Raw genomic sequence first — 19546 nt, 5'->3', positions numbered from 1 at the left:
CCGTTTCTGTCTACTGCGTCCACATTGTGACCAGATTCCCTGGTCCCTCTCTGTATGCAAATCATTTGACAGATATTCTTTGAAAATATGATTTATTTATTTTAAGGCACTTATTGATGCTATATGCCAATGGTGCCACCTGTCAATGATTTGAGGGCAGTATAATGATGGTTTGACCATCCAGATCTGTTTACACTTGTTAGATATCCAGACACAATTGGTCCCTGTCTACCTCCAGGTGTGGTCGGGAACTTCTGATCTGTGTCTCTCTACAGGCCAACAGTAAAGTGCTGTAACTCTGTCTCTCTACAGACCAACAGTAAAGTGCTGTAACTCTGTCTCTCTACAGGCCAACAGTAAAGTGCTGTAACTCTGTCTCTCTTCAGGCCAACAGTAAAGTGCTGTAACTCTGTCTCTCTACAGACCAACAGTAAAGTGCTGTAACTCTGTCTCTCTACAGACCAACAGTAAAGTGCTGTAACTCTGTCTCTCTACAGGCCAACAGTAAAGTGCTGTAACTCTGTCTCTCTTCAGGCCAACAGTAAAGTGCTGTAACTCTGTCTCTCTACAGGCCAACAGTAAAGTGCTGTAACTCTGTCTCTCTACAGACCAACAGTAAAGTGCTGTAACTCTGTCTCTCTACAGACCAACAGTAAAGTGCTGTAACTCTGTCTCTCTTCAGGCCAACAGTAAAGTGCTGTAACTCTGTCTCTCTACAGACCAACAGTAAAGTGCTGTAACTCTGTCTCTCTACAGGCCAACAGTAAAGTGCTCATCTCCCACTGCAAGACCAACCAGGCTCTGGCTGTTGTAGGACAGCACATCTTGTGGTAAAACATTGGAGAACCCTGTAAAGATTACACAGGATAGAAGCAGCAGTAGTCTATTAGTAGTCTATTTTGTAGTAGTAATAGTAGTAGTAGCAGTACTAGTAGTACTAGTATCTAATATTAAACCTATTCCTGCAGGACTCTGTATGGTAAAGAATGTAGTAGTAGTATTAGTAGTAGTGGTGGTAGTAGGGTAGTAATAGTATATAACTGCAGAACTCCACATGGTAAAGAATATGAGGTGACAGTAGTAGTAGTAGTAGTAGTAGTAGTAGTAGTAGTAGTAGTAGTAGTAGTAGTATAGTAGTAGTATAGTAGTAGTATAGTAGTTATATAGTGTATTAATTCAACAGAACTCCACATGGTAAAGAATATGAGGTGACAGTAGTAGTAGTAGTAGTAGTAGTAGTAGTAGTAGTAGTAGTAGTATAGTAGTTATATAGTGTATTAATTCAACATAACTCCACATTGTAAAGAATATGAGGTGAAAACAGTAGTAGTAGTATAGTAGTTATATAGTGTATGATTTCAACAGAACTCCATATGAGGGATAGTAGTAGTAGCTAGTATGGTAGTATTTTGTTAATTTAACTAGGTAAGTCAGTTAAGAACAAATTCTTATTTACAATGACGGCCTACACCGGCCAAACCCGGACGACGCTGGGCCAATTGTGCGCCGCCCTATGGGACTCCCAATCACGGCCGGTTGTGATACAGCCTGGATTCGAACCAGGGTGTCTGTAGTGACGTCTCAAGCACTGAGATGTAGTGCCTTAGAACACTTTGCCACTCGGGAGCCCAACCCTAGTAGTTGTAGTATTATTATTAGTAGTAGTAGTAGTTGTAGCTAGTAGTACTACAGTTGTAATATTGTTTATTATTGTACCTAACAGGAGTCCATATGGTAAAGAATATGAGGGGACAATAGTATTGTAGTAGTATTGTTGTAGTAGTTAGTAGTACTACAGTAATAATATATTGTGTATTATTGTGTCTAACAGGACTCTGTATGGTAAAGAATATGAGGTGGCAGTAGTAGTGTTGTAGTAGTTAGTAGTACTACAGTAATAATATATTGTGTATTATTGTGTCTAACAGGACTCTGTATGGTAAAGAATATGAGGTGGCAGTAGTAGTAGTAGTCTAGTTTTACTGTAGTAGTAGTAGTAGTTGTACTATAGTAGTAGCAGTAGCAGTAGCTAGTAGTAGTATTAGTAGAAGTAGTGTTGTAGTAGCAGTAGTAATAGCAGTATTATAGTAGTAATATTGTGTATTATTGTGTCTAACAGGACTCCGTATGGGAAAGAATACACTAGTAGTAGTAGTATTATTGTAGTAGTAGTACGTAGTAGTACTACAGTAATAATATTGTGGATTATTGTGGCTAACAGGGCTCCATATGGTAAAGAATACAATAGTAGTATTATTGTAATAGTAGTACGTAGTAGTACTACAGTAATAATATTGTGGATTATTGTGTCTAACAGGACTCCGTATGGGAAAGAATACACTAGTAGTAGTAGTATTATTGTAGTAGTAGTACGTAGTAGTACTACAGTAATAATATTGTGGATTATTGTGGCTAACAGGGCTCCATATGGTAAAGAATACACTAGTAGTATTATTGTAGTAGTAGTACGTAGTAGTACTACAGTAATAATATTGTGGATTATTGTGTCTAACAGGACTCCATATGGTAAAGAATACACTAGTAGTAGTAGTATTATTGTAGTAGTAGTACATAGTAGTACTACAGTAATAATATTGTGGATTATTGTGTCTAACAGGACTCCATATGGTAAAGAATACACTAGTAGTAGTAGTATTATTGTAGTAGTAGTACATAGTAGTACTACAGTAATAATATTGTGTATTATTGTGTCTAACAGGGCTCCATATGGTAAAGAATACGAGACAGCAGTAGTAGTAATCCCTAAGATGGCGCCAGAGAAGAAGGCAGACGTTTACGTGCCCCCAGCCGATTGTGTTATTTGTTAGTTTATTTGCGTTGTTTTTTACTTATTTTGTACATAATGTTGCCGCTACCGTCTCTTATGACCGAAAATAACTTCTGGACATCAGGACTGAGATTTCTCACCACGGACTTCTTTTAACGAGTCTGACGGGGCCGACGCGTACAATATACTGCTTTTTTCGGGAACAGGCCCAGATCCCCGTGATTTGCGTGAAGAGAAGGCGGAGAAAAAGGGTCCGGAGGGCGGGCTGCCTTCTGAGAATGAACCCCCACTTCCTTCCATTCAGCTAGCAAACGTGCAATCTTTGGACAATAAAATAGATAACCTACGCGGAAGATTAAACTACCAAGGTACTTTCTTGTATGAGTTGCCTCTGCCTATAAAAACAACGTCCTCTCTGGGCAGCTTTAAAAATAAAGTCAAAATATGTTTGATGTCTTCTGTGCCCATATGAATAACCCCTATGATGTAACTGGAATGATGAGATAGATGTTCTTCTTCTATGTTTTTGTTTTATTATTTCACTGCCGTACTGTGTTGCATCTTGCCCAGCCATCTTGTCTCAAGATGACCACAATGGAAATAAGTCCCAGACTGTATAGTGTGTTATCCTCTATGATTTTATTAATGTGCATGTATGGCTTTTAGGTTTTATGTGTGCTTGTTTTTTAAAATGGTCAAATTAATAAACTAAACTTAAACTAAACGGGACATTTAAAACTGTAACATCTTATGCTTCACGGAGTCGTGGCTGAACGACGACACTATCAACATACAGCTGGCTGGTTATACGCTGTATCGACAGGATAGATCAGCGGCGGCGGACTATGTATTTTTGTAAACAACAGCTGGTGCACGATATCTAAGGAAGTCTCGAGCTATTGCTCGCCTGAGGTAGAGCATCTCATGATAAGCTGTAGACCACACTATCTACCTAGAGAGTTTACATACCACCACAGTCAGAGGCTGGTACTAAGACAGCATTGAATGAGCTGTATTCTGTCATAATCAAATCAAAGTTTATTCGTCACATACACATGGTTAGCAGATGTTAATGCGAGGGTAGTGAAATGCTTGTGTTTCTAGTTCCAACCATGCAGTAATATCTAACTAGTAATCTAACCTAACAATTTCACAACAACTACCTTAGAAAAAAAACAAGTGTAAAGGAATGAATAAGAATATGTACATAAAAATATATGAATGAGTGATGGCCGAACAGCATAGGCAAGATGCAGTAGATGGTATAGAGTACAGTATATACATATGAGATGAGTAATGTAGTAGTAGTAGTAGTATTAAACAATTAAAAGTTTGGGAATCAACTACAAGAACAGAAAGAGTGAAAATAAGGCCACATGTAAAAATGGATGGACTTTCCCTACTTAAGTGGTCCAAACAGCTTCCTTTCCTCCCCTGGCATTGAAAGAAAGGAGATGAGGGAAGAGATGCCATTTTAAACGGTAGGTGCTCAGCACATTTTATAAAGTGGCATTGTTTAAAGTGGCTAGTGATACATTGATTACATACATTTTTCATTCTTAAAGTGGCTAGAGATGAGTCAGTATGTTGGCAGCAGCCACTCAATGTTAGTGATGGCTGTTTAACAGTCTGATGGCCTTGAGATAGAAGCTGTTTTTCAGTCTCTCGGTCCCTGCTTTGATGCACCTGTACTGACCTCGCCTTCTGGATGATAGCGGGGTGAACAGGCAGTGGCTCGGGTGGTTGTTGTCCTTGATGATCTTTTTGGCCTTCCTGTAACATCAGGTGGTGTAGGTGTCCTGGAGGGCAGGTAGTTTGCCCCCGGTGATGCATTGTGCAGACCTCACTACCCTCTGGTGAGCCTTACGGTTGTGGGCGGAGCAGTTGCCGTACCAGGCGGTGATACAGCCCGACAGGATGCTCTCGATTGTGCATCTGTAAAAGTTTGAGTGTTTTTGGTGACAAGCCGAATTTCTTCAGCCTCCTGAGGTTGAAGAGGCGCTGCTGCGCCTTCTTCACCACGATGTCTGTGTGGGTGGACCATTTCAGTTTGTCCGTGATGTGTACGCCGAGGAACTTAAAACTTTCCACCTTCTCCACTACTGTTCCGTCGATGTGGATAGGGGGCTGCTCACTCTGCTGTTTCCTGAAGTCCACGATCATCTCCTTTGTTTTGTTGACATTGAGTGTGAGGTTATTTTCCTGACACCACACTCCGAGGGCCCTCACCTCCTCCCTGTAGGCCGTCTCGTTGTTGTTGGTAATCAAGCCTACCACTGTAGTGTCGTCTGCAAACTTGATGATTCAGTTGGAGGCGTGCATGGCCACGCAGTCATGGGTGAACAGGCAGTACAGGAGAGGGCTGAGAACGCACCCTTGTGGGGCTCCAGTGTTGAGGATCAGCGGGGTGGAGATGTTGTTACCTACCCTCACTACCTGGGGGCAGCCCGTCAGGAAGTCCAGGACCCAGTTGTACAGGGCGGGGTTGAGACCCGGGGTCTCGAACTTAATGTCGAGTTTGGAGGGTACTATGGTGTTAAATGCTGAGCTGTAGTCAATGAACAGCATTCTTACATAGGTATTCCTCTTGTCCAGATGGGTTAGGGCAGTGTGCAGTGTGATTGCGATTGCGTCTTCTGTGGACCTATTGGGTCGGTAAGCAAATTGAAGTGGGTCTAGGGTGTCAGGTAGGGTGGAGGTGATATGGTCCTTGACTAGTCTCTCAAAGCACTTCATGTTGACGGAAGTGAGTGCTACAGGGCGGTAGTCATTTAGATCAGTTATCTTCACTTTCTTGGGAACAGGAACAATGGTGCCCCTCTTGAAGCATGTGGGAACAGCAGACTGGGATAAGGATTGATTGATTGAATATGTCCGTAAACACACCAGCCAGCAAACAAGAAAACGCTCACCCAGAGGCAGCGCTCCTAGTAGCTGGGGAGTTTAATGCAGGGAAACTTAAATCCGTTTTACCAAATTTCTATCATCATGTTAAATGTGCAACCAGCGGGAAAAAAACTCTGGACTACCGTAATTTCCGGACTATTAAGCGCACCTGAATTTTTTTTAAATTATTATTTTGAACATAAATAAGCCGCACATGTCTATAAGCCGCAGGTGCCTACCGGTACATTGAAACAAATGAACTTTACACAGACTTTAACGAAACACGGCTTGTAACAAAAATAAATAGGCTTTAACGAAACACGGCTTGTAACAAAAAATACAAAATTAGCAGTAAACAGTAGCCTACCAAGAAAGTCGTTGGTCACCATCTTCCTCCTCCTGTGCACTGAAACAATCTCCTTCGGTGTCGGAGTTGAATAGCCTCAGAATTGCTTCATCCGATATTGGATCATTTTCATTGTCGCTCTCGTCACTTTCATCCGGAGGCAAATCCCCCGCTGAGCCCTCTTCAACATGCAGCAGTCCAGCCTTTCGAAACCCGTTGATGATAGTGGATTTTTTGGACAATGCTCCACGCTGTCTGGACCCACTGGCAGACTTGACCATAAGTTGCTCTTCGCGTGCGGCCCGTTTTAGTGAAGGATTTCTCCCCACTTGTCATCCAAGCCTCCCGCTGAACACGGAGGGCCACCTTAAATGCACGATTTACACTGATGTCGAGTGGCTGCAAATACTTTGTTGTGCCCCCAGGAATCAGGGTGACAAAATGACTACCGTAATCAGAATGATGGGAAGTTTGAGAGCGCTCGATTTAATCTAAACTGTAAACAAAAATAGTTGTTTGACCTTAACCCGTTCGGCAATTTCATTGGTCTAATGAAAGCTTCATGCCGCCAAAAAACTGAGCACGTCACAGAATGTGTTTTTTTTTTTTTTTTTTTTTTTTTTAAATCCATATATTAGCCGCGTCATTGTTTAAGCCGCGACGTTCAAAGCCTGGGAAAAAAGTTGCGGCTTATAGTCCGGAAATTACGGTACCTTCGTTCCACAAACAGAGATGCATACAAAGCTCTCCCTAGACCACCTTTAACATTCATAAGGCCGCAGGGCCAGACGGATTACCAGGACGTGTACTGTGCGCATGCGCTGACCAACTGGCAAGTGTCTTCACTGATATTTTCAGCCTCTCCCTGTCTGAGTCTGTAAAACCAACATGTTTTAAGCAGACCACCATAGTGCCTGTGCCCAAGACCACAAGGTAACCTGCCTAAATGACTACCGACCCGTAGCACTCACGTCTGTAGCCATGAAGTGCTTTGAAAGGCTGGTCATGGCTCACATGAACACCATTATCCCAGAAACCCTAAACTCACTCCATTTTACGTTCCGCCCCAACAGATCCTCCACACTGCCCTTTCCCATCTGGACAAAAGGAACACCTATGTGAGAATGCTGTTCATTGACTACAGCTCAGCGTTCAACACCATAGTGCCCTCAAAGCTCATCAATAAGCTACCATCCTCTCTCTGCAACTGGATCCTGGACTTCCTGACGGGCCGCCCCCAGGTGGTAAGGGTAGGTAACAACACATCCGCCACCCTGATCCTCAACACAGGGGCCCCTCAAGTGTGCATGTTCAGTCCCCTCCTGTACTCCCTGTTCACTCATGACTGCATGGCCAGGCACGACTCCAACACCATCATGAAGTTTGCCAATGACACAACAGTGGGAGGCCTGATCACCGACAACAACAAGACAGCCTAGAGGGAGGTCAGAGACCTGGCCGTGTGGTACCAGGACAACAATCTCTCCCACAACGTGATCAAGACAAAGGAGATAATTGTGGACTACAGGAAAAAGAGGACTGAGCACGCCCCCATTCTCATCAACGGGGCTGCAGTGGAGCAGGTTGAGAGCTTCAAGTTCTTTGGTGTCCATATCACCAACAAACTAACATGGTCCAAACACACCAAGACAGTCGGGAAGAGGGCACGACAAAACCTTTTCCCCCTCAGGAGACTGAAAAGATTTGGCATGAGTCCTCAGATCCTCAAAAGGTTCTACAGCTGCACCATCGAGAGCATCCTGACTGGTTGCATCACTGCCTGGTATGGCAACTGCTCGACTGCTGACCGCAAGGCACTACAGAGGGTAGTGCGTACGGCCCAGTACATCACTGGGGCCAAGCTTCCTGCCATCCAGGACCTCTATACCAGGCAGTGTCAGAGGAAGGCCCTAAAAATTGTTAGACTCCAGCCACCCTAGTCATAGACTGTTCTCTCTGCTCCCGCACGGCAAGTGGTACCGGAGCGCCAAGTCTAGGTCCAAGAGGCTTCTAAACAGCTTCTACCCCCAAGCCATAAGACATTGCCCCCCCCCCTCCCTTCTACGCTGCTGCTACTCTGTTATTATCTATGCATAGTCACTTTAATATTTCTACCTACATGTACATATTACCTTGACTAACCGGTTCCCCCTGTATATAGTCTTGCTATTGTTATTTTACTGCTGCTCTTTAATTACTTGTTACTTTTATTTCTTATCTGTATTTTTTGTTTATGTATTGTTGGTTAGGGGCTCGTAAGTAAGCATTTCACTGTAAGGTCTACACCTGTTGTATTCAGCATTTCACTGTAAGGTCTACACCTGTTGTATTCAACATTTCACTGTAAGGTCTACTACACCTGTTGTATTCAGCATTTCACTGTAAGGTCTACACCTGTTGTATTCGGCGCATGTGACTAATAACATTTGATTGGATTTAATAGTGGTAGCTAGTATACTACAGTTGTAACATTGTGTATTATTGCGTCTAGCATAACTCTGTATGGTAAAAAATACGAGAAAGCAGTAGTAGTAGTACATAGTAGTATTTTTTATTTAAATCAGTAAAATACTTTTGAGGTTGCAAACCTCTTTTGCGAGGTGGACCTGGCCAAGAGGTCAAGAGGTCAGCAGGAGGTAGTCAGCGTGTACAGTTGAAGTCTGAAGTTTACATACACTGAGGTTGGAGTCGTTTACATCCACTGAGGTTGGAGTCATTTACATCCCCTGAGGTTGGAGTCGTTTACATCCCCTGAGGTTGGAGTCATTTACATCCCCTGAGGTTGGAGTCGTTTACATCCACTGAGGTTGGAGTCATTTACATCCCCTGAGGTTGGAGTCATTTACATCCCCTGAGGTTGGAGTCGTTTACATCCCCTGAGGTTGGAGTCGTTTACATCCCCTGAGGTTGGAGTCGTTTACATCCCCTGAGGTTGGAGTCGTTTACATCCCCTGAGGTTGGAGTCGTTTACATCCACTGAGGTTGGAGTCATTAAAACTCGTGTTTCAACCACTCCACAAATGTATTCTTAACAAACTATAGTTTTGGCAAGTAGTTAGGACATCTACTTTGCATGACACAAGTCATTTTTCCAACAATTGTTTATAGACAGATTATTTCACTTATAATTCACTATCACAATTCCATTGGGTCAGAAGTTTACATACACCAAGTTGACTGTGCCTTTAAACAGCTTAGAAAATTCCAGAAAATTATGTCGAAGCTTCTGATAGGCTAATTGACATAATTTGAGTCAATTGGAGGTGTACCTGTGGATGTATTTCAAGGCCTACCTTCAAACTCAGTGCCTCTTTGCTTGACATCATGGGAAAATCAAAAGAAATCAGCCAAGACCTCAGAAATGAAGTTGTAGACCTCCCCAAATTCATCCTTGGGAGCAATTTCCAAACGCCTGAAGGTACCACGTTCATTTGTACAAACAATAGTACACAAGTATAAACACCTTGGGACCACGCCGCCGTCATACCGCTCAGGAAGGAGACGCGTTCTGTCTCCTAGAGATGAACGTACTTTAGTGCAAAAAGTGCAAATCAATCCCAGAACAACAGCAAAGGACCTTATGAAGATGCTGGAGGAAACAGGTATAAAAGTATCTATATCCACTGTAAAATGAGTCCTATATCGACATAACCTGAAAGCCGCTCAGCAAGGAAGAAGCCACTGCTCCAAAAATGCCATAAAAAAAGCCAGACTACGGTTTGCAACTGCACATGGGGACAAAGATCATACTTTTTGGAGAAATGTCCTCTGGTCTGATGAAACAAAAATATAACTGTTTGGCCATAATGACCATCGTTATGTTTGGAGGAAAAAGGGGGATGCTTGCAAGCCGAAGAACACTGTCGTGTCTTTGGCTATGCCGGATTAAGTGATATGACATGCTATTCTATAAAATCCTTTCTCTGTAATTAATATTACCTGATTGAGCTAATCATGTAAATGTAATTAACTAGAAAGTCGGGGCACCACGAAAGAGTGTTTATAGAGCTGTTATCTTCTGAATAAACTCTGAAAGACATAGTAATATTTTACATCAATAGCAGTCAATATTAATCGTCACTTTATTTCAGTCTCATCTGAAAGTTGTAAATTCTTGGTTATCTTCACGAACCCTGGCTAACAAGTTGAATCAGCAACACAAAATTGGGTTTAATTATTTATTTACTAAATACCTAATTAATCACACAGAATTAGATATACACAGAATGCTAATTATGTCATACAGAAAACGTCCCTGGTGGACGGAGCCGACATGACGGCTGGTTACACAAAGGAAAGGAGGTTGGGTTTGAGTGAAAGAGCGGGAAGACTGAGGAACAAAGGGAGAAGCTAAGCTTTGGTAAATACAGAATCTTATGCATTCTAAATTACCGCCCATTTGGAAAAGGAAAATGCAATAAATATTTACTCTGAGCTGCGCTTCGGTAGGTTGGTCATAGATACTGGCCGTGTTACCCAACAGAGATCTTCCTGTCCTCGGAAGAATGTCTCTGGTGGTAAATTGTATACGTTGTAGTATCGTCGTTGTGTGTTAGACTGGATACGTCGTCCGTCCTTTCCTAGCCCATGTTTACAGCGGCCGCTGCTAACTCAACGGCTAGGAGGTATCGCTTCTGTAGTGAATAAGAGTTCAAAGTTCATACCATTCGCAACCAAAGCTCACGCTGAGGTTGGCTTAGTTCTGTAGTTATTATCTGAATCCTTCTGACATCAGACCGTCGCCCTAATGTACCAGGAACAGCTTATTATCTGAGTCCTTTTAACGCAGAGGCTGAAGGCCTCACGTACCCGGAACAGGAGGTTACATTTTCATCAAGGGCTTATATAGTGGAGGGAGAGAAGGGTGTGTTTCATAGTTTATAACCCATGTCTCTTCACAGGGGCGGGCCACTGATTGAGCAGGGCTCTAACCTTATGAAAACCCAATTCTCTCATTTGGAAGCTAAAATTACATTTAATCTTTTCACAAATAGTTTCATATTCAAACATTTAAATTGCACAACAATTCCATGTGAATCTGATAACTAGAATGTGTAGACTTTCCCAGATACAGTTTATGTCGTCCTGTCATCAGTCATAATGTCTCAGATGACAACCGAAATGACATCATATTCATTAAGTACCAACGCATATTTTCAACTGGTTCTATTACCGAAATATGGTTCCTTTCCCCCCACTTGTTTGATGTTCCCAGACTCTCTATGTTTAACAAAGGCTATTCAAGAGTCCTTCAGTAGAGTCAGAGAGGGAAGGAAGGGAGGGAGAAAGGTATTTATGGGGGGGTTATAAACCTTACCCACAGGCCAACGTCATGACAACACCGTGAAGCACAGGGGTGGCAGCATCATGTTGTGGGGGTGCTTTGCTGCAGGAGGGACAGGTGCACTTCACAAAATAGATGGCATCAGGAGGCAGGAAAATTATGTGGATATATTGAAGTAACATCTCAAGACATCAGTAGGGAAGTTAAAGCTTGGTCGCAAATGGGTCTTCCAAATGGACAATGACCCCAAGCATACCTCCAAAGTTGTGGCAAAATGTCTTAAGGACAACAAAGTCAAGGTATTGGAGTGGCTATCACAAAGCCCTGACCTTAACCCTATAGAAAATTTGTGAGCAGAACTGAAAAAGTGTGTGCGAGCAAGGAGGCCTACAAACCTGACTCAGTTACACCAGCTCTGTCAGGGGGAATGGGCCAGAATCCACCCAACTTAATGTGGGAAGCTTGTGGAAGGCTTCCCAAAACGTTTGACCCAAGTTAAACAATTTAAAGGCAATGCTACCAAATACTAATTGAGTGTATGTAAACTTCTGACCCACTGGGAATGTGATGAAAGAAATAAAAACTGAAATAAATCATTCTCACTACTATTATTCTGACATTTCACATTCTTAAAATAAAGTGGTGATCCCAACTGACCTAAGACAGGACATTTTTACTAGGATTAAATGTCAGGAATTGTGAAAAACTGAGTTTAAATGTATTTGGCTAAGGTGTATTTAAACTTCCGGCTCCAACTATACATAGGGAGCACAATACAATACATGAAAAACAATCCAGTGGTCAACAACATATTCCTCTATCAGAACTTTAAACTCAACAAGTGATATCCTCTCTGCCAGTTTTAAAGTGCAGGTTGTTCCAAGACCAAGAAGCATTATAGGGAAATTATATTTTTGCAATTTTCTGTTCTAACCTTAACCTTAGGAACCATAGTTACAGCTGAGAACGGTGACCATATGTGTGTGATGACTTTGTAAGTGAGGAGCACAGATAAGTAGGCAATAATCCAAGCACAAAATATGTACCAGTGTTTCAGGCTTCTTGTTGGAAGGTAGGGCCACCTCACCATGTTGTGTATATCACAGTGATGGATGAGTGTTCTTGCATTAGTTCTAAATCTAAGTGACTTGTGATACACAGTGTCCAGTATCTTAAGGAGGCTGGCTGAGGCTTGCATGTGTTGTGTCTTTGGCATCATTAAAGGTGAAAACTGTTATTTTATCAAATCGATTCTCTGTAATTATTATTAAATGATTAAACTAATAATGTACATTTTATTAACTAGGAAGTCGGGGCACCACGGAAAATCTTAAGATTACAGTAATGCTTTTCCGAATATAACTCTTCAGATATTTTAATATCTGATCAATTAGTCTTCTATTAATGAATTATTCTTTACCTCACGTCAATCTCATCTGAACGTCGTAAATTCTTGGTTATCTGAACGTCGTAAATTCTTGGTTATCTGCACGAACCCAGCCTTTACTATAAATCATCCATACACCAGTTGGCTTAATCATTTATTTACTAACTAAATAATCACAGAAATGCACAAACAGTTGATATTGGTTACTAAAAATTATGGGGAAGATACCCTAGTGGGCTAAACCGATATGACGGCTTGGTGGACGAAGGGAAGGGGGTGTGGACTGAGAAAGAGCGGGAAAGACAAAATGGATTCATTACACAGCCAATAATTATATACATTGAAATGCTAATCCTTCGCACATGATTGGCCGCTCATTAGAGAACAATTGCAAGTACATATTTACGGTGTGTCATTGTTGTCTTCTCTGTTGGAATCCGGTCTGTCTGCTGGAGAGTTCATCCGAGTCTCTCTCTCTCTTTCTGTTTCCCTGAAGATCAAAGTATTTCGCGGTTAGAGTGGATACTTCAGAGAACCATTCAGAAATGATCTCATAGAGTAGATGTTTCGGCGGTTGTCGGTCTTCGCATCCCAGGTTTACATCATTTCTAGCTGCAGACTAGTAATTAGTATCTAAGATGTGCTCTTATTCTGAAGGGATCGATCGTCTCAGAGTTGAACCATTTCCAGCCGTGTAGCCAATGCTCCACGTGGTATGGTTAGGAATTCAACAACCAACGCAATCACAGCTCACGCTGTGGGTTTGCTTAGTCTTGGTACACAAACCTGTGCCACCTCCGCTTCCACCGAGGTATGCGTGATCTTAACTATTCGCAATCACAGCTCACGCTGTGGGTTTGCTTAGTCTGAAGAGGATTTCCTCAGGAGGGGCTTTTATTCGTAACAGTAGAAGAGGACGGTTCCATGATGCCAGATCATGTCTGTGGTCACGGGGGCGGGCCAATGACTTAGTTAAACTTTAAAGGGAATACAATTCTCTCACATTAAAGGTTTAGCATCACATCATTTAACAAATAGTTTCATCTTTACTCATTCAAATTATACAATAATTAGATGCAAAAACCATAATTGAGAAATGTACACATTCAGAGATATAGTTATGTGTGTTTTCTGTCCTTCATGAGGTCACCAAATGAAACACACTCAACATAACTGTCCCTTAAGTGTCCACGGACCCTTCCCACATTCTTACAAGTGGACATATAGTATAATTTTCCCATTTTGGGGATTGAGGACTTCGTCCACGTGAAATCCTTTGTTCACTCTGTGGTCTCTCTCTCTGCATGACCAGTGGGAGAGAGTCTCCGCCGGGGAATTTAAGACCTGAGATAACAGAACCTGGGTTTAGGAGAGAGTGAGTGAGGGGGAAGCCACGATCTACACCCAGAAAGGGTCACGTCATGACACATGTAAATCTATACCACCGTCATCTAGCACAGATAGAAAATACCTTTGCACATTAGGTCTTTCCTGACACATAAAGAAACAGGAGTTATTCCTGAAATAAAAACCCAACTTTTGAGATACAAATTGTATGTGCTGTTTGAAACTCAGTTTTTAACCTATCCAGATAACAAGATAAGAGGCCACCCTTTCAATGTGTTGATCATTTACTGTTCAAATCTGTCTGCTTTGAGATTGGAAAAAAACATGAACTATCTCTTTCCATTGTTGTTATGAAAAGCATCTTCAATTTTAGAGGCACAGGATTGTAGCAGTATAGTAGTAATATTGTGTCTGACAGGACTCCGCATGGTAAAGCATATGAGGTGACAGCAGTAGCAGTAGTATAGTAGTAATATTGTGTCTGACAGGACTCCGCATGGTAAAGCATATGAGGTGACAGCAGTAGCAGGATTGTAGCAGTATAGTAGTAATATTGTGTCTGACAGGACTCCGCATGGTAAAGCATATGAGGTGACAGCAGTAGCAGGATTGTAGCAGTATAGTAGTAATATTGTGTCTGACAGGACTCCGCATGGTAAAGCATATGAGGTGACAGCAGTAGCAGGATTGTAGCAGTATAGTAGTAATATTGTGTCTGACAGGACTCCGCATGGTAAAGCATATGAGGTGACAGCAGTAGCAGTAGTATAGTAGTAATATTGTGTCTGACAGGACTCCGCATGGTAAAGCATATGAGGTGACAGCAGTAGCAGTAGTATAGTAGTAATATTGTGTCTGACAGGACTCCGCATGGTAAAGCATATGAGGTGACAGCAGTAGCAGTAGTATAGTAGTAATATTGTGTCTGACAGGACTCCGCATGGTAAAGCATATGAGGTGACAGCAGTAGCAGTAGTATAGTAGTAATATTGTGTCTGACAGGACTCCGTATGGTAAAGCATATGAGGTGACAGCAGTAGCAGTAGTATAGTAGTAATATTGTGTCTGACAGGACTCCGTATGGTAAAGCATATGAGGTGACAGCAGTAGCAGTAGTGTAGCAGTATAGTAGTAATATTGTGTCTGACAGGACTCCGCATGGTAAAGCATATGAGGTGACAGCAGTAGCAGTAGTATAGTAGTAATATTGTGTATTATTGTGTCTAACAGAACTCTGCATGGTAAAGAATATGAGGTGACAGTAGTAGCAGTAGTGTAGTAGTATAGTAGTAATATTGTATATTATTGTCTCTAACAGGACTCTGCATGGTAAAGAATATGATGTGACAATAGTCATTGTGTAGTATTAGTACAATTGTAGTAGTAGTATTATTGTAATAGTGTAGTAGTAATATTATATATTCCTGCAGGACTCCGTATGGTAAAGAATACCAGGTGACAGCAGTAGTAGTATTGACGTATTGTAGTAGTAGTAATATTGTATATTCTTGCAGGACTCTGTATGGCAAATAATACAAGGTGGCAGTAGTAGTAGTAGTATTGTAATAGTGTAGAAGTAATATTATACTGTATATTCCTGCAGGACTCCGTATGGTAAAGAATATGAGGTGACAGCCCACACCTTCCTGGACTCCCATAAGGCCGAGCGAGACATCAACCATTGGCTGCTGCTGACCGCTGACCCTGCAGGGGCCGGGCTTACTCTACTGGACCGCCCATAGACACACAATGGCATTTAACACACACACAGCAGGGCATATTAAGTCTCAATAAAGGTTTGATTCTGATTATCTCGTTGTTATTACTGCTCTCACAATAAAGGGGGGTCATCATAGTACAGTGGAAAGGGTTACTGGGTTAGTACAGTGGAAAGGGTTACTGGGTTAGTACAGTGGAAAGGGTTACTGGATTAGTACAGTGGAAAGGGTTACTGGGTTAGTACAGTGGAAAGGGTTACTGGATTAGTACAGTGGAAAGGGTTACTGGATTAGTACAGTGGAAAGGGTTACTGGATTAGTACAGTGGAAAGGGTTACTGGGTTAGTACAGTGGAAAGGGTTACTGGATTAGTACAGTGGAAAGGGTTACTGGATTAGTACAGTGGAAAGGTTAGTACAGTGGAAAGGGTTACTGGGTTAGTACAGTGGAAAGGGTTACTGGGTTAGTACTGTGGAAAGGGTTACTGGGTTAGTACTGTGGAAAGGGTTACTGGATTAGTACAGTGGAAAGGGTTACTGGATTAGTACAGTGGAAAGGGTTACTGGGTTAGTACTGTGGAAAGGGTTACTGGGTTAGTACAGTGGAAAGGGTTACTGGATTAGTACAGTGGAAAGGGTTACTGGATTAGTACAGTGGAAAGGGTTACTGGGTTAGTACAGTGGAAAGGGTTACTGGATTAGTACAGTGGAAAGGGTTACTGGGTTAGTACTGTGGAAAGGGTTACTGGGTTAGTACAGTGGAAAGGGTTACTGGGTTAGTACAGTGGAAAGGTTAGTACAGTGGAAAGGGTTACTGGGTTAGTACTGTGGAAAGGGTTACTGGATTAGTACAGTGGAAAGGGTTACTGGGTTAGTACTGTGGAAAGGGTTACTGGATTAGTACAGTGGAAAGGGTTACTGGATTAGTACAGTGGAAAGGGTTACTGGGTTAGTACTGTGGAAAGGGTTACTGGGTTAGTACAGTGGAAAGGGTTACTGGGTTAGTACAGTGGAAAGGTTAGTACAGTGGAAAGGGTTACTGGGTTAGTACAGTGGAAAGGGTTACTGGGTTAGTACAGTGGAAAGGGTTACTGGGTTAGTACTGTGGAAAGGGTTACTGGGTTAGTACAGTGGAAAGGGTTACTGGGTTAGTACAGTGGAAAGGGTTACTGGGTTAGTACAGTGTAAAGGTTTACTGGGTTAGTACTGTGGAAAGGGTTACTGGGTTAGTACAGTGGAAAGGGTTACTGGGTTAGTACAGTGGAAAGGGTTACTGGATTAGTACAGTGGAAAGGGTTACTGGATTAGTACAGTGGAAAGGGTTACTGGGTTAGTACAGTGGAAAGGGTTACTGGGTTAGTACAGTGGAAAGGGTTACTGGATTAGTACTGTGGAAAGGGTTACTGGGTTAGTACAGTGGAAAGGGTTACTGGGTTAGTACAGTGGAAAGGGTTACTGGGTTAGTACAGTGGAAAGGTTAGTACAGTGGAAAGGGTTACTGGGTTAGTACAGTGGAAAGGGTTACTGGGTTAGTACAGTGGAAAGGGTTACTGGATTAGTACAGTGGAAAGGGTTACTGGGTTAGTACAGTGGAAAGGGTTACTGGGTTAGTACAGTGGAAAGGGTTACTGGGTTAGTACAGTGGAAAGGGTTACTGGGTTAGTACAGTGGAAAGGGTTACTGGGTTAGTACAGTGGAAAGGGTTACTGGGTTAGTACAGTGGAAAGGGTTACTGGATTAGTACTGTGGAAAGGGTTACTGGATTAGTACAGTGGAAAGGGTTACTGGGTTAGTACTGTGGAAAGGGTTACTGGATTAGTACAGTGGAAAGGGTTACTGGATTAGTACAGTGGAAAGGGTTACTGGGTTAGTACAGTGGAAAGGGTTACTGGGTTAGTACAGTGGAAAGGTTAGTACAGTGGAAAGGGTTACTGGGTTAGTACAGTGGAAAGGGTTACTGGATTAGTACAGTGGAAAGGGTTACTGGGTTAGTACAGTGGAAAGGGTTACTGGATTAGTACAGTGGAAAGGGTTACTGGGTTAGTACAGTGGAAAGGGTTACTGGATTAGTACAGTGGAAAGGGTTACTGGATTAGTACAGTGGAAAGGGTTACTGGGTTAGTACAGTGGAAAGGGTTACTGGGTTAGTACAGTGGAAAGGGTTACTGGGTTAGTACAGTGGAAAGGGTTACTGGATTAGTACAGTGGAAAGGGTTACTGGATTAGTACAGTGGAAAGGGTTACTGGATTAGTACTGTGGAAAGGGTTACTGGGTTAGTACAGTGGAAAGGGTTACTGGGTTAGTACAGTGGAAAGGGTTACTGGGTTAGTACAGTGTAAAGGGTTACTGGATTAGTACAGTGGAAAGGGTTACTGGGTTAGTACAGTGGAAAGGTTAGTACAGTGGAAAGGGTTACTGGGTTAGTACAGTGGAAAGGGTTACTGGGTTAGTACAGTGGAAAGGGTTACTGGATTAGTACAGTGGAAAGGTTAGTACAGTGGAAAGGGTTACTGGGTTAGTACAGTGTACCGGGTTACTGGGTTAGTACAGTGGAAAGGGTTACTGGATTAGTACAGTGGAAAGGGTTACTGGATTAGTACAGTGGAAAGGGTTACTGGGTTAGTACAGTGGAAAGGGTTACTGGATTAGTACAGTGGAAAGGTTAGTACAGTGGAAAGGGTTACTGGGTTAGTACAGTGGAAAGGGTTACTGGATTAGTACAGTGGAAAGGGTTACTGGATTAGTACAGTGGAAAGGGTTACTGGGTTAGTACAGTGGAAAGGGTTACTGGATTAGTACAGTGTAAAGGGTTACTGGATTAGTACAGTGGAAAGGGTTACTGGATTAGTACAGTGGAAAGGGTTACTGGGTTAGTACAGTGGAAAGGGTTACTGGGTTAGTACAGTGGAAAGGGTTACTGGATTAGTACAGTGGAAAGGGTTACTGGGTTAGTACTGTGGAAAGGGTTACTGGATTAGTACAGTGGAAAGGTTAGTACAGTGGAAAGGGTTACTGGGTTAGTACAGTGGAAAGGGTTACTGGATTAGTACAGTGGAAAGGGTTACTGGATTAGTACAGTGGAAAGGGTTACTGGATTAGTACAGTGGAAAGGGTTACTGGGTTAGTACAGTGGAAAGGGTTACTGGATTAGTACAGTGTAAAGGGTTACTGGATTAGTACAGTGGAAAGGGTTACTGGATTAGTACAGTGGAAAGGGTTACTGGGTTAGTACAGTGGAAAGGGTTACTGGGTTAGTACAGTGGAAAGGGTTACTGGATTAGTACAGTGGAAAGGGTTACTGGATTAGTACAGTGGAAAGGTTAGTACAGTGGAAAGGGTTACTGGGTTAGTACAGTGGAAAGGGTTACTGGGTTAGTACAGTGGAAAGGTTAGTACAGTGGAAAGGGTTACTGGGTTAGTACAGTGGAAAGGGTTACTGGATTAGTACAGTGGAAAGGGTTACTGGGTTAGTACAGTGGAAAGGGTTACTGGGTTAGTACAGTGGAAAGGGTTACTGGGTTAGTACAGTGGAAAGGGTTACTGGATTAGTACAGTGGAAAGGTTAGTACAGTGGAAAGGGTTACTGGGTTAGTACAGTGGAAAGGGTTACTGGGTTAGTACAGTGGAAAGGGTTACTGGGTTAGTACAGTGGAAAGGGTTACTGGGTTAGTACAGTGGAAAGGTTAGTACAGTGGAAAGGGTTACTGGGTTAGTACAGTGGAAAGGGTTACTGGGTTAGTACAGTGGAAAGGGTTACTGGATTAGTACAGTGGAAAGGTTAGTACAGTGG

The 19546-nt window shown here is 42.4% G+C and overlaps 1 protein-coding gene across 2 annotated transcripts in view; it reads left to right on the top strand.

Annotated features, from left to right (window-relative positions):
• cfap161 (cilia and flagella associated protein 161) overlaps positions 1-15846 on the top strand; it is a 41488-nt gene extending 25642 nt beyond the window's left edge. The window contains exons 8-9 of one of the 2 annotated variants that reach the window (XM_045706268.2): positions 757-830; positions 15642-15846. In XM_045706268.2, the coding sequence (XP_045562224.1) occupies positions 757-830; positions 15642-15780 (213 nt within the window). In that variant the 3' untranslated portion in view covers positions 15781-15846. Of the gene's footprint in view, positions 1-756; positions 831-15040; positions 15354-15641 lie in introns of those variants that run through there. The other variant, XM_082968240.1, reaches the window with a different exon arrangement.
• Positions 15847-19546: the final 3700 nt, after the last annotated feature.

Source organism: Salmo salar, chromosome 23, assembly GCF_965601325.2.
Source record: "Salmo salar chromosome 23, fSalSal1, whole genome shotgun sequence".
Classification (NCBI taxonomy): Eukaryota; Metazoa; Chordata; class Actinopteri; order Salmoniformes; family Salmonidae; genus Salmo; species Salmo salar.
The sequence above is the reverse complement of the archived record's forward strand: the minus strand, read 5'-3'. Positions and strand labels throughout refer to the sequence as shown.